Source organism: Typopeltis vanoorti, chromosome 16 (genome assembly GCF_054136105.1).
Source record: "Typopeltis vanoorti isolate ZY-2024b chromosome 16, IOZ_Tvanoo_1.0, whole genome shotgun sequence".
NCBI classification, from domain to species: Eukaryota; Metazoa; Arthropoda; class Arachnida; order Uropygi; family Thelyphonidae; genus Typopeltis; species Typopeltis vanoorti.
The window spans coordinates 26,730,109-26,745,464 of record NC_143564.1 but is presented as its reverse complement, the minus strand read 5'-3'; the positions used below and the strand labels follow the sequence as shown (position 1 = coordinate 26,745,464).

The window sequence follows — 15,356 nt, the reverse complement described above, 5'->3', positions numbered from 1 at the left end:
GATGCCCTCCCTCGATGAGTCTTTGCACTCCCTGGAGGTGTGATATAATAATTATAATTTCTCTCTTATTCCATATAAATTTATTCATTTGACTTCCTACCATACCAGCTTTGTTGATTCTGTTGTCTATTTCCATACTTAATTTACCGTCTTCACTAAAAATCGTGCCTAAGTAGCTGAAATATTTTACTTGTTCTATAAGTTCTCCATTCACCATGCAGTTGATATTTTCAATGTTTGTGACTATATTCATTGCCTTTGTCTTTTTAATGCTGACCATCATTCCATATCTACTACAACAGTTATTCAATTTAGTCAAGAAATCTTGCAGACTTGTAGCGGATTTATTTAGAAGTATAACATCATCCGCATAAAGCAAAGAGCTGAGATAAACATCTCCAATTTTGATATCAGGTTTAATACTACTTTCCTTCATAATGTGATCCATATAGATAATGAATAACAAAGGGGATAATGTACATCCTTGCCTGACACCAGATTTAACATTAAACCACCTTCCTGTACTTCCTTTAATTCTAACTGCTGACTTACAACTGAAATAAAGACTAATTATTGCTTGATATAATGCCCCATTGACACCATATAACTGTAGCGTTTTGAATAGCTTCTCTCCTGGCACCTTGTCATATGCCTTTTCCAAATTGACAAATCTTAAATACAGATCTTTGTTATATTCCCATGCTTTCTCGACTATTTGTCGTAAAGTGAAGATCTGATCCTGATAGCCTCTATTTGGCCTGAATCCAGCTTGTTCTTCACCAAGCATCTCTTCCACAATCCTTCTCAACTGTTTCTCAAGTATACTTGCATATATCTTACCAGGAACACTCAGTAGAGAAATACCTCTGTAATTCTCACATTCAGTTTTATTTCCCTTTTTATATATGGGTACTATGAGAGCTCTACTCCAATCATCAGGAATTTGTCGCTCTGTCCAAGCATTCTGAACTATGCAGTGTAGCCACTGTAAGACTTTTATAACTCCATACTTCAGCATTTCTGGTCAAATATCATCTACTCCTGCTGCCTTTTCACATTTCAGGCTTTTGATGGCTTTTTCTGCTTCAAGTATAGATATGTGAAGTATAGAAAAACACTGACCAGGCATATGACTACATGCCTGGTCAGTGTTTTTTTACCACTGTACTGTCATCACTGCTTGTTGCATTTAGCAGTTTTTTGAAATAATTACTCCATACTTCAAGAATATCTTTTTCTCCTGTTTTCATGTCACCTTTATCATCTCTAATTCCTTTTACAGCACTCTTTCCTCCATTCTGAGCTTCTTCAATAACTTCCAGAATATCTTGCCACCTGCTTGATATTTATTTTCTATGTTCTTACCAAAGTCCTTCCATGACTTTTATTTAGCTAGTTTTACAGAGTGTTTAGCTTTCTTACATTTGTCTCTGTATTCTCTAAGAGCACAAGCTGACTTATTTGCCAGTCACTTTTGATTTGCTTTCTTCTTTTCTTTCACTGCCTCTTTAACTTCCTGTGTCTGCCATGGAGTTCTGATTTTTCTCTCCTTGCAGACAGCCTCACTGCATGCCTCTCTGGCTGAATCAATCAGTGTTTTCTTCAGGGCTTGCCACTGAATCTCCAAGGTTTGGTTGCTGTTCTCGAACTCTTTCATTTTTTCTTCAATAATCTTTGTGTATTTTAGTCTACAGCTCACATCTGAGAGCTGCTCAACTTTTATTCGCTTTAAAACTTTCTTACATGTTATTCTTTTCAATATGAAATTCAATTTTATCCTGCTCAAGACTAAATAGTGATCACTTCCAATTTCAAATCCTCTGTACACTCTGGTGTCCTGCACCAGGGAGAAAACATCACTATCAACAATAACATAGTCAATGAGACTTTTCTTATTCCTTGCCTCTTCTCTCCGTGTGAATTTGTGCACATTTTTATGTTGGAACATTGTGTTAATAATAACCAGTCCATGTCGTGAGCAAAAATCCAACAGGTATTTGCCTTTATTATTAGCTTTGCTCTTTTCTCCAAATTTTCCAAAATATTTTTGTATGTCTGACAATCATTTCCTACTCTACAATTTAGATCCCCAACAAGGACCAGCTTTTCCTTTTTCATTGTGTCAATTGCTTTCTCTAAAGCCTCAAAAATTTCCTCCACTTCTACCTTAGTAGAATATTCTGTGGGACCATAGGCATTAATAAGTCTCATTGTCCAGTTCCTCATTCTGATATTTGCTCACATCACTCTACTTGAGACTGCCTGCTATTCAAAAAGATTAACCTCGTATTTAGTGTTGAATATTATGGCTACTCCTTATTTTCCTTGATTGTCATTGCCTGAATATAACATTTTGTATTTATTGCTCAGATAGATCTCACCAATTTTTGTCTTTTTTGTTTCAGTCACCCCTATAATGTCAATCTGTTACTTATCTAATTCCTCAGCTAACTCCATTTCTTTTCCATTCAGGCTTCTTATGTTGATAGTATCGATCTTGAACTCTTGTGGTATTGAGTTGGGGTGGGTCTTAGGATTTGTTCCAGTAGCTGACTTTTCGCTGTTTGCTCTGGTTCCCTGGTGAAAACAATGGGGGCCTTGTTTAACACGCCCCAGCTGGCATGAAATTTTGTCATGTTGTACCATCATTTTTTATTATAGTTTAAGCAAATAAGAATATAATTTGATCAGCTCGATCTTATATTGCCAACCTATCCTCGTTCGTTCAGTATCCTGGTAGACACCTAACAGGGTGCACCATGAGAAGGTGAGGATTGAGCATTAGGTCAGAAGCCCTGATGTGTTCTCCACATTCCTTTTAAAGGCTATGTATAGGTCTCCTTTCAGTTATATAGTTTTGACCCTTAAGCACCCTATTTCATTATTATTAGTATTATTATTTTGGTAACCTCCATGGAGTGAATAGACTCATTGTGGGAGGCTCACTCAACCAGCAACATGTCTGTCATAATGAGCTTTCAAGTTCTTACACTACCTGCATTCACAATGCACTCCGGTAATGTGTTCCACTCACTAACAACTCTCCATGTAAAAAAATCTACTTCTCACACCCTTCTTCACCACATCTTTATACAACTTTCAGGGATGGCCTCTCATTCTTTCCATCTTATCATCCACTCATTTTATAATTCCTTTTGTGTTAGTCTGTTAGAATCCCTTAACTAACTTGAAAGTCTGTATCATATCTCCTCTTATCCACCAACCTCTGTAATCCACATTCCCTCAAATGCTCTTCATAACCATCATTCCAGAGTCGCGATATCACTTTGGTCATTCATTGTTGGACCCTCTCTAGTGTTTCAACATTGAAATGAAAACTAGGTGACCAAATGTGAGCACAATAGTCCATATATGGTCTGATCAATGCCAACACTTGTGATGTGCCCTTGGAGCCTCAGTCCACTGTCTACCATCACTCCAATCCTAAATCTCATCCACTAGTTAATATTAATTAATTTTTGTTAATATTAGTCTGTGTTGTAATTTCCTTAAAAAATACCATTATTTTATTTCTTTATTTTTCATTTTTTTACATCATGGTTTGTGATACACAAACTGAAACATCTGGATTTTAACCATGTATTATTACTAAACTATCCCTCCATAAAAGAGGCATATCATTAGTGATTATCCTCTTTGGGAATAAGTAGAATGAATTTCTTGAGTTTTTAAGGGACAACAATCTTAGACAGTATGCAATGGAGGTTTAAGAGTCCTAGATCTGGTTATATCATCAGAGGATGTGACTATAAATGGAGTGTCTAATCTTCCACTGGTTGGTGAGTGTGACACCACTTGAGTGATCACTTGAGTTTTAGCCAGTCATATGAGAACTTTTGTGAAGAATGGATACATCTGGACCTACAAGGCTGGTGATTATGAAAAAATTAGGAGATAATTAGGAGCTATAGTATGGAAAGAGGAGTTGAGTGGAAAGAAGACAGGTGCTGCCTGGGCGTTGGTGAAGAGCTTTTAACATACCAGGAAGGTGATTCGGTTGTTGGTAAAGATAGCAAAAGTGCAGTATGAGCAGAAATTAAACCAAGAAAAATCCTGGTGAGTTCTTTCAATATGTGGGTAAGTAAAAGAAAGAATGACAATGGGAGGATGATTATAGTTGATGACACTGGCAGATTGGTAAATGATGATGAGGATTCAGTGAACAGTTTATCAGTGCATTTCATCCTCATGAAATTGAGGATGAAATACACTGGTGAATTTCATACTTAATTTATTGTGAACGAATAGGAGGTATATGATGAATTCAATGAACCTGATGTTAATAAGACAGTAGGACTTGCCAATATTATATTGTTATGTATCTTGACAGAATGTTATAGGGAATTAACGGCACCTTTGGCACACTTGTTTAACATGAGTCTTACAACAAGTTAAATCCCAAAGGAGTGAAAGTGGGTGTTTCACTTCTCAAAAGGGGGAGGAGAGGGCAATAAGACTGAGGCTACAAATTATAGGGCCAATCTGTGTGTCTGGAGTTGTTGTTAAGGTGTTAGAGAAGTTGGAAGAAGAACAGCAAAAGTTTAGTATGAGAAGAAATTAGCTAATCAAGCTAAGAAAAATCTTAATGATTTCTTTTGATATGTGGCAAGTAGAAGAAAAAAATGACACTGGCAGATTGGTAACCAATGCAGGGGATATAGATAAAGTACTCAATGAGCAGTTGGCAATGAATGCAACTTCATGAGAAGCTGAAGTGTAGAGGATATGTTGGAGGAGGGCCTGATCATGAATGAGCAGGAGGTATGCAAGGAATTAAGTAAATTTGATTTAATAAGGTAGTAGGACTTGCCAGTATATCACTGCATGTCTTGAGGGTATGCTCTAGGGAATCAGTGGCAACTTTGGCACACCTATTTAACATGATCTTGCAACAGGATGAGTCCCAAAGGAATTGAAGGTGAGAAAAATTGTTCTATTTCAAAAGTGTGTGTGTGTGTGTGTGTGTGTGTGTGTGCGCGCGTGCGTGCATGCGTGTTAAGATTGAGGCTACAAATTATAGGCCAATTTGCATGTGCCTGGAGCTGTTGTTATGGTGTTAGAGAAGTTGGTGAGGATTAGGATTCAGAAATGTTTTGATAATAGCGGTATTCTTTATGATGGTCAGCATGTGTTTGTTAGCTGGAAGTCACGCTTTAGCATTCTGCTTACATATTACAACAAGGTAACAAATTCACTGGATAAAAACGATGCATATACAGTGGTTTACTTGGATTTTTCAAAGGCCTTTTGATAGACTGCAACATGACAGAGAGCTAAATTGAAACAGATGGGATTAGATAACAAACTAGTGAGTTGGATAGCTGATTGGCTCTCAGATAGGTATCAGCAAGTTGTATATGGAGGAGTGGTATCCCAAAAGAGGAAGGTTACTAGTGGAATGTAAGAGAGATCTGTTTTGGGACTTTTATTGTATAGCTTGTATGTTGGTGATGCTGTTTGCTGGTGATGCAAAGTTTTGAAGAACTATGAGAAGTGCAGTTGTCACCTTGAAGGAGGATCAGAATAGACTATGTGAGTGACAAGTGAGTGGATCTGTCAGTTAATGTTGCAAATTGTCAAGTCCTGAAATTTTTAGGCAATGTTGGGATGCAGAGTATACAATTAATAAGGATATTTTGAAGGAGGTGCAGGAGATGAGAGAGCTGGAAGTGATGGTGGACAGATTAATTTTGTATGATGATACAGTGGCTGTGAGTCCCTTTTACGAGATGTACAGCACCATCTTAGTCCCCCCCCCCCAAAAAAAAATTTATCCGGGCTCGGAACTGGCATAGCTGACGAATCAGGCCTAATGCTTGGTCAGTATTCCTGACTGTAATCCGTGTGTGTTCACTGGGCCAGTTTGCCTGCTTGCGGGATGTAAACCACCAGATAAACTGGTGCAAAAAACGACTGGCTAACTTGGCTATGGCTGAGGAAGATCCTTAAGCACCTCACGTTGTCGATGGGGATCAAACCTAGGACAATCCTTTCCCAGGCATATGGTTGTGAAACACAAAGCCACTAGACTAACTACACGGAATAGTGGATAGAGAGTTGAAGTTTATGGATCACATTGCTAAAATTGTAAGAACATCCCAACAGATTTTGGCAATAATAAGGCGGACATTGACATGCAGAGGCTAAGTGATTATGGTTCCCTTGTATAAGATTTTGATTAGGCAGCATGGTTTGGTCAACTGATTTTCCAGAGGATAAGGATGTATTGGAGAGGATCCAGAGAAGGTTTACTAAGTCAGTGTGTTGGTCTATGGAATGCCAGATATGAGGAGAGATTGAGGAAATGCAAGTTGCAGAGTCTTGTTATTAGAAAAGAGGGATACGATTAACACATATAAGTGGCAAGGAGTTGTTACAGATATGGAATGATAGAGTACAATAGGAGATCATCCCTAGAAGCTGTATAAGGAGTGTGTAAGCAGGGGAATGAGAAGCAGGTTCTTTGTATGTAGAGTGATTGGTGAGTGGAATGCATTTCTTGAGAGTGTGGTGAGTGTAGAAACTGCGAATGGGTTTAAGAGATGTCTTGGATACAACCCACAGGATCTCTTGGAAAAAAACACCATGCTCCACCACAGTAAATTCAAAAAAGAGGGACTATTTTTAGAATCTGCAGCAGCTCTCAGAAATCAACCAAATCTAAATAAATATGGTTGCATTAAGCTTCCTAAGATTTGGGAAACACTAATCATCAGAGATCCCACCTTATATCCCAGACCACCTACAGCCACCCATAGAGGGCGCTCCACTTAGATAGGACTTTAGAGTCACCCACGTGGTTGGCTTAGTATTGTGTGGTATTTGTGTATATGTTACATTAGTTTTTTTTGTAATCCCTGAAGATGTCTCAGTGACTGAAACGAAATATAGGAAGTATTAAATTCTGTTTTAATCCTTTCTGAGTGCTGTATACAATCCATTAAGCCTCCAACATGATGGGGTTTAAGACATGGTTCAACGGTGGTCCCTTTTGTATGAGTGTATGAATCTCCTGTGATGACTCTCTCTCTCTCTTAACTCCATATAGGTCAGATGTTAATAATAATAAAGATACATAATTTTGCAAAATCCCTACTACTGAATCACAAGATCCAGTTGGAAAAACACTACTACACCTATTTGTCTATGCAATTCCTTTTCACTATTCTCCTCAGTATCTATTTTATGTAGCTTATCACTTCCTCTTCATTTTTTAGTATTATCTTACAGAATCAGCCTTCTGTTTACAACATGTGATACATAAAAAAATTCTTTCTAATTTTGTTACTAATTCAATTTATTCCCTATCCCCCCCCCCTCTCTCTCTCTCTCTTAAAAATGTCATGCCTGCTTCTTATATTGATATCCTCAGTTTCTGGCCTTTGATATCTGTTCCAGGTTAGCCTTTTCTCAGCACCTACTTTTTGATTTTTGTCCCTAATTGCTTATTATATGGTTACAATATCTTTATCTTACATCAAATGTTTTTCTTATTTTTATACTATTCATATTACTTCATAGCTTTATCCTATACCCAGGACCATAAGTCTTAAGTTAGTTTCACCATGCTACACTAACTCTGCATATCCATATGTAATACTCCTTTCCAATCAGACTGGACAAAAGCCACGTGATTTAGTCTGCAAAGCATCAGGATCTTATTTTAGAAGAATAATGTTGTCTTGTAATATGGTAGGTCTTGTGTGACCTTAGAGTAGTGATCTTAGGATATTTAGTTACCACTAGTTAGATGTATTATACATGCATATAATTAGTCATACTGGGCTAATTATGTATTTATATTTCTAATAACGATTATTAATAAACACGTGTTTTTATTTAGGAATCCTCACAGAGTCCAAGGACTCATCTTGGAGGTCCCAGTGATCACTATTCACATGGCACACCTCTCTTTAATGTCATTCACTGACAGTGCCCCCCCCTCCCCTCCAGCAATCTCCATATAAACAATTCATTTGTTACACCCTTGATAACCATACTCTTATTCAGTTTCCTGGGATTTTCATTTGTTTTCTTAATATTTTTTTTTTCATTCATTAATAGACCTTGGATTTGTTTTCCATTCTATTCATTTTGATGAATTCTAGTTATGTTATTTTTGAAACATGTAATGCTTATTTTTATTGTAGGCAGTGTGTACAAAATGTGGAGTAGACACTTTCAGTGCTCACAAAGAACCACTCTGGCTTTGTAAAATATGTGCAGAAACAAGAGAGGTATGTTAAATATTTTTCAGAAAACATTGTTTTAATTTTTGATGACATAATTATGAATGTTATTATAGTACATAATTAATGAAATTATCATTTCATACAATTTTGATATCATCATCATCATCATAACACTAATTACGGGTATAGACCACCATATTGGTCTGTTCCGGTCTCATTATCCATCCAATATCCTTTTCTGAGATCTACCCTGCTTTCTCTTTACAATTTTGATATCTACAATATATGTTAAGAATTAACAGTAGGGCACTTGTGGATCAATATTTGTATAGATGGTAAAATAGTAAAAACAAAGTCAGATAATTAATAGTGTCAGACAGTTTATTCCATACTGGCCATCATGTGTTTAGCTGTCAGGTAAAGCATGGATGCAAAGTACCATTAAAGTAACATGAATATGAAATTTAATATAGTTGATATGAGTGGTTAATAAACTCATCATTTAATGAATCTAATATAGTCTTATAAATTTATTATCTAATCATATTATCCATTATTATGTAATTATTATTCAATCATATTATTGATTGTATTATTTATTTATAACTAAACATGACAGACAGACACATATTTTTATATTTTTTATAATAATAACAAATGTAAGTATTGTTCATTATGTTCACTCGGTAAATGTTCATATTATGATATCAACCAGAAAATGTTATTTTTTCTAATCTTTTCTAATGCAAGTAAATAATCTTGATTTATTTTTCTCACAGTCACAATAAATGCAGATAAATATTATTATTATTACAGTAACCTCTGTAGGAGGCTCACTTAACTAACATCATGTCTGTCCTAGTGAACTTTGAAGTCATTTACACTTCCTGCATTCACAATTCATTCCAGCAGGATGTTCCACTCACCAACCACCCCCTCTTTATACCAAAAATCTGCCCCCCCCTGCCCTTCTTTACCACATCTATACAAAACTTCCAGGAAGGGCCTCTTGTTATTTCCACCTTCTCTTCTACCCTTTTTATAATCCCTTCTGTATTATTCTGGTAAAATCCTTTAACTAACTTGAAGTTCTCTATCATATCACCTCCTATCCACCAATTCCCTCAATTGCACTGCATAACCAATAATCTAGAGTCCCAATATCACTTTGGTCATTCATCTCTGGATCCTCTATAGTGTTTCCACATTGCAATGAAAATTAGGCAACCAAATTTGAACACAATAGTCCATGTGCAGTCTGAAGAATGCCTTATTATTATTATTATTACGGGTATCTCCATGGAGTCAGTAGACTCATCGCGGGAGACCCAAACTAGCAAAACAATATCTGTCATATCTCTTCTTGAATTCATTTACAGATGAAGAGCTCACAACAAAGTCAGGCAATGAATTCCACTCATTCACCACCCTCCAGGCAAAAAACCTTGTTCTGACACCTTTGTTAACCACACTCTTCTTTAATTTCCAGAGATGACCTCTTGTTCTTCCATCACTATCACACAGCTGAAACATTTCCCCTGCATCAATCCTATAAAAACCTTTTAGTAATTTGAATGTTTCTATCATATCCCCTCTTCTTCGCCTATCAACCAACCTCTGCAATCAACATTCACAATGTTGATTGCAGAGGCAGCACCACCACTTTATTCCTGCATGTCACTATACTTCTTATCATAGTAGCAATAAAATGTGCAGTCTTTGCAATACTTGTAATGTGCTTTGAACTTTAGTCCACTGTCTACCATCACCTCAAAATCCCAAATCTCATCCTCTTCCTGAAGCACAGCTCCATTAATACAGTATGCAGCCTTATATTTCTGCATCCCAAATTCCAGCACCTTCTATTTATTAATATTAGAACTACAACCTCATTCATTTGTCCAAGCTAAAAGTCTGTTCAACCTTCCTGTAAAGATTAACATCAGCAATATTCCTGATAATTTTACCTAACTTTTCATCATCTCCAAATATTTGAAGATCCCCAGTCACTATTTGCATGAAATATCATTAACAAATAAGTCAAATAGTAGAGCCCGAGAATAGAACCCTGAGTTAATTACTGGTCATCTTCCTTTTCTGAGATGCTGCTCTAGCTAACACAACTTGCTGGTATCACTCAGAAAGCAAGTCTTCATCTAAGCAATCTGTTATCCAATCCAATCTTCTGCAGCTTACACCACCCTGTCATATGGTAATGTAATCTATCAAATGCCTTTGCAAAGTTCAAGAATATTACTGTGTTATGAATCTCCCTTATCCAACACATTTGTTCACTTTATTGTTAAATTGCCGTTTACAAACCATGCTGACCATCATAGTGATATATAGCATTTAGAAAGAGCATCAGGATTGCATTGTTTGGTTAGTAGAGATAAATGCACACTATTGTAATTATTAAGTGTTAGTTCTTATTGCAAGATTTTTTTTTTCAAGCAAGTGATAGCATTAATAAATTTCCTATCTCTGGATGCCTTAGTATTGTCATTGAATATAAATCATCATAAAGTGATAAAAATGAAGTGATAGTCTCTTTTTTTTTTTTTTTGTATACAAATTTGTATATAAATTATATATATTAAAATAATATGTATTAGCCTGAGCAAATGAGTACCTCATGAAGCTGTATAAAAAGTCTATTTTCTATATACACTGCACATTTGGTCATTTCTACAGTCATGGAAACTATTTTTGCAAGATAATTGTGATTATTTTTTATAATCATGTAAAATTAAAATTTGGCAGCATAATTTAAGTACTACTTCTAAACTGAGTTATTCACCTTGCACTCTCATACTGTTGACTATTTACTTCATCTGTTTTCTGATAAGATTGAACAGTATTTTATGAGAAAACACGCAGTACTGTATAGGTACTATACACAAACACAAATTGTGTTTGTGTAGGATCATTACAGAAGCAAATAATTTGGTTTCCCTTCCATCTTGACCTTTGAAGTTAGAGAAGAGAAGTCAATTTGAATTATAAACATTTAAGTTTTCAAGGTTTAGTCTTCCTTTTCAAGTAGTTAGACTGTAGGAAATCAAATTTCACATATAAATAATCAAATGTGTTATTTTGCTTATTGGAATTTAGACAGTAGTAGTAAAAGCAGCAGAAGAAAGCAAGTTGTCAGTTTATTAAGGAATATTGAATCAGGTTTTGATGCATTCAAGTGAAGGTTCATGTCAGTAATGTTTATATGGTTACTAATACTAACTTAATTTGTGGACATGATCAATTTACTGTATACTTAAATTACATAAAGAAAAAAAAATAAAGCAATTACACTTATTTCATGTTGAGTATCTCATCACATCATCAGAGTGAACATGCAAAAAGACAGTTACACAAAGCAAGAATCAATTGAAACCAGACTTTACAGAGTGCATACTTTCTATTGCTCTCCGGCCAGTAACATGATACTATGGGATGAAATATAAACATAGCCAATAGGAAGTGAAGTGCAAGGCTCATTAAGGCTAATGTTTGTATGTGAAGCTAATGCTTTAGAGAAAGATTAACTGAAATAAAAATTGCCATATAATATTTGCATAACATGTTTCATATAGAATACATGTAAAATTAATTGATAATTTTCATACTGCAAATATAAAAATTTTATATAAAAAATAATAAATAAATAAATATATCTATGCATAATACATATATCTGTATATATAATATAAATATAAATGTACTGGTCCAGAACTGGTAGTGAGCATTGGCATTACTAGTACTGGATTGAGGCTGAAGGATAATTTGGTAAGGCTCAAGAACCAGATAAATGTAGGCATAGACAGTGGGTCTTTAATGACTGCATCACTGTGAGGAGGAAAGAAACAGGAACTCACCATCTTATTTTCCCAAGACTCCATAGCATGGAGGCTGAACTAAAGGACCACCAAGTAAGGGAAAACAGCTCTCCTGAGAGGTGTCTCAAGAACTGTCCCCAGCAGAAGAGATCATTGCTGGCTATCAGCCAGCAAAATACTTGCAAAATAAGTACTTGGAATGTGAGATTCATGAGGTAATGTGAAAAACTGTAAAACTTAAAGAAGGAAATTAGACAAATTAATATTGACATTCTTGGAGTAAGTAACATAGTAATTACCTGAGGCACCATGTGATGTAATATACTAGGGGTTTCAGAGATCTAGTAATTGCATCAGACAATTTATCTATAACCAAAATGACCACATTGCCACCAATTGGTGAGAGTAATCGTATGGCCTTAAGAGATTGTTTGGAACAGTGCCATTGCATGAGAAAATGCAAGGGCTGGAGCCAGATGCTAATGCTGCATGAGAAATGGTGAAGAAGTGTTTGAGGGAAGGGAAGTAATAGCATTCTATATACCTATGGTCAGGAGGATAAATCAAGTGGGAATTAAATGGATGAATACTATCATTAAGCAGGAACTACAGAAAAAAAAAAGAAAGAAAGAAAAAGAAAAAATTGTGTAAGCAATTCAATGAGAAAAGTGATCAGCAAGCACATGAGCAATATAAAGCACACACCAGAACTGCAACCAATGTGGGAAGAAAGGTAAAAGCATAATATGAAAGGAAATTAGTAGTACAAGCCAGAGATAATCCAAAAGAGTTCTTCTGGTGTATTGTTAGTAAAAGGAAGAAAGCTCATGTCAGAATGATATTATGCTTTTGCATTTCTTACTGTGAGGAGGAAGTAGAGAGGTAACTAATTTTGCAAAATAGTAGAATTACTAAGTCCACGCGGTTAGCCTAGTGGCTTTGCGCTTCGCAACCATATGCCTGGGGAAGGAGTGTCCTAGGTTCGATTCCCGTCGGAGACGTGAGGAGCTGAAGGATCTTCCTCAGCCATAGCCAAGTTAGCCGGTCTTGGGCGCGGGCAGTAGGGTTTTTTCTGCCAGTTTATCTGGTGTTTTTCATCCCGCAAGCAGGCAAACCGGCCCCGTGAACACACAGGGATACAGCCAAGAATACCTTGAGGCATAGGCGTGACCATTCTATCCTTGAATTTCGGTTACAAAATCCAAGCATGCTTGGAAGGTTGTGGGCCTTAAAGGCCTGTTAAAGCCATTGGGATAGATAGATAGATAGTAGAATTACTAAGCAAACACTTGGAAAGAGTATATCATCTAGGTGGAGATATTGAAGTAACAAGAGAGGCAAAGGCTTATATGAAAACTGAGGTAAATTAGCTGGAGGTGCACAGCATATTACAGAACCTCAATGTGAATACAGCTATGGAAATAGATGGTATGCCTACTCGAGTTTTACTAGAGAAGGTGCTAGGACATTGACAGTGCCTTTGGCCCTGTGGTGTAATCTAAGTGGTTGGTTCTGCATTTGAATCCCAAGGGAATGAAAAGAGGAGAAAATATTTCCACTGCATAAAGGAGGCTCAAAGACTGAGGCAGCAGATTACCAACTGATCAGCATCTCAAGAGCCATAGTCAAGGTATTGGAGAAATTGGTCAAGAGCAAAATACAGGAATGGATAGAGAGAAATAGGATATTATGTGGAGGGTAATATGGTTTTGTGAAGGGTGGTCAAGCTTCAGTAAATTGCTCACATTTTATAATACAGTGACAGCTGAGTTGGATAAAGGTAATGAGTTTACAGTGATACTGCTGGACTTTGCAAAGGGTGGTTGACAGGATGCTACATAGCATTCTAATCAATAAATTCAGGACATTGGAATGGATATAAAATCAGTGAAGTGGTAAGAGGGTGGTTGATGGAGAAATAACAGAGAGAAAGAGAGTAGTCTATTCAGAAGTAGAGTCCAGTAGAAGGCCAGTGACTACTGCCATACCACAGTGCTCTGTTCTTTAGCCACTGCTATTTAATTTGTATGTTAACGATATAGAAAATGATCTGAGAGGAACTATTCAGTTGTTTTCCAATGATGCAAACTTAAGATAGAGCAGTAGTCCATAAAGATTATGCAGGATGATTTAAATAGAGTGGCAGTATTGTCAAAGGAGTATAGATGCTAGTTTAATGTGGCCAAGTGTACAGTCATACATTTTGGTGTGAAAAGATATAATCAATGCAGCTGTGTACTGCATTGATTGAATTGTACTCTAGGAAATTGATGAATCAGGTATTTGGGGGTGTTAACAGATAGGAATTTGAAGTTTAGGGTGCATATTGCAAAAGACTAAATGGCTCATCAGATTTCTTGCTACTGAAGAACACCCAGATGAGCAGAAAGAGATGCAGGTTATTATACCTCTTTATAGAGCATTGGTAAGACACCATCTTGACTACTATGCACAGATCTGGTCACCCAGGTTTTCTTGGGGATGAGAAGGAAGAGAAGATCCATAGGTGAGTAACCAAAATGGTAGCAAGTCTATGGAATGCACTTTATGAGGACAGATTGAAGATCGAAGAAGTTGGTTAACAGGCAGAAAAGGGGTGACATGATTGAAACATACAAATTAATGAAGGATTTTTACAAGATTAATACAGAGGGAAATTTTTCCAAAACACATCTGTTTGGATAGGAGAACTTAGGGTTTTCTTTGGAAATTGAGCAAGAATGTAGTTAGCAGGGGTGTGAAGACTAGATTTTTTGCTTGGAGAGTGGTGAATGAGTGGATGAGTGGAATGCACTTCCAGAATCTATTGTGGATGCCATAATTATGGATAAGTTCAAAGCAGTATTATATAGTGTTTAAGTAGTGTTGGATGAGTTCAAAGCAGTGTTGGATAGTGCCAATCTTGACATAATGTTTAGGGCTTTCTTTCACGAGTCTAAGGACTCCATGGAATTGCCTATGTAAAAATAATAAAAATAAAATGATTGCACGGGAGTGGAGATTGCAGAATTATTTACTTAGGTTCTCCAAATGACATAGCAGGTGTTGGATTCTTAGTAAAGAAGAAATTAAGACATACGATTTAAAAGCATTTGGGAATACAGTGAAAGAATAAGCCTGATTAAGATTCAAGCAGAACCAAGAGACCTAGCCCTTACATAGATATACATGACAAAAAAATAGAAGAAGTATACGAACAGATTGAAGAAGCACTGATAAGAATAAATGTTCAAGAAAACTTGATCTTCATGGAAGATTGGAATGAATTATTAGTGAAGGAGAGGAGGAGGAGAATATTGTTGGTAAATTG

At 36.3% G+C, this 15,356-nt stretch overlaps 1 protein-coding gene across 8 annotated transcripts in view; it reads left to right on the top strand.

Annotated features, from left to right (window-relative positions):
- The window catches only part of Rph (Rabphilin), a 695,894-nt gene that overhangs the window by 160,280 nt on the left and 520,258 nt on the right, over positions 1 to 15,356 (top strand). For all 8 annotated transcript variants that reach the window (XR_016549578.1, XM_090406051.1, XM_090406050.1 and 5 more), the window contains one exon: positions 8,172 to 8,258. Coding sequence is in view for 7 of the 8 variants with exons in the window: in XM_090406051.1 (XP_090262177.1) it covers positions 8,172 to 8,258 (87 nt within the window). In the remaining variant the exon portion in view is untranslated. The remainder of the gene's footprint in view (positions 1 to 8,171; positions 8,259 to 15,356) is intronic.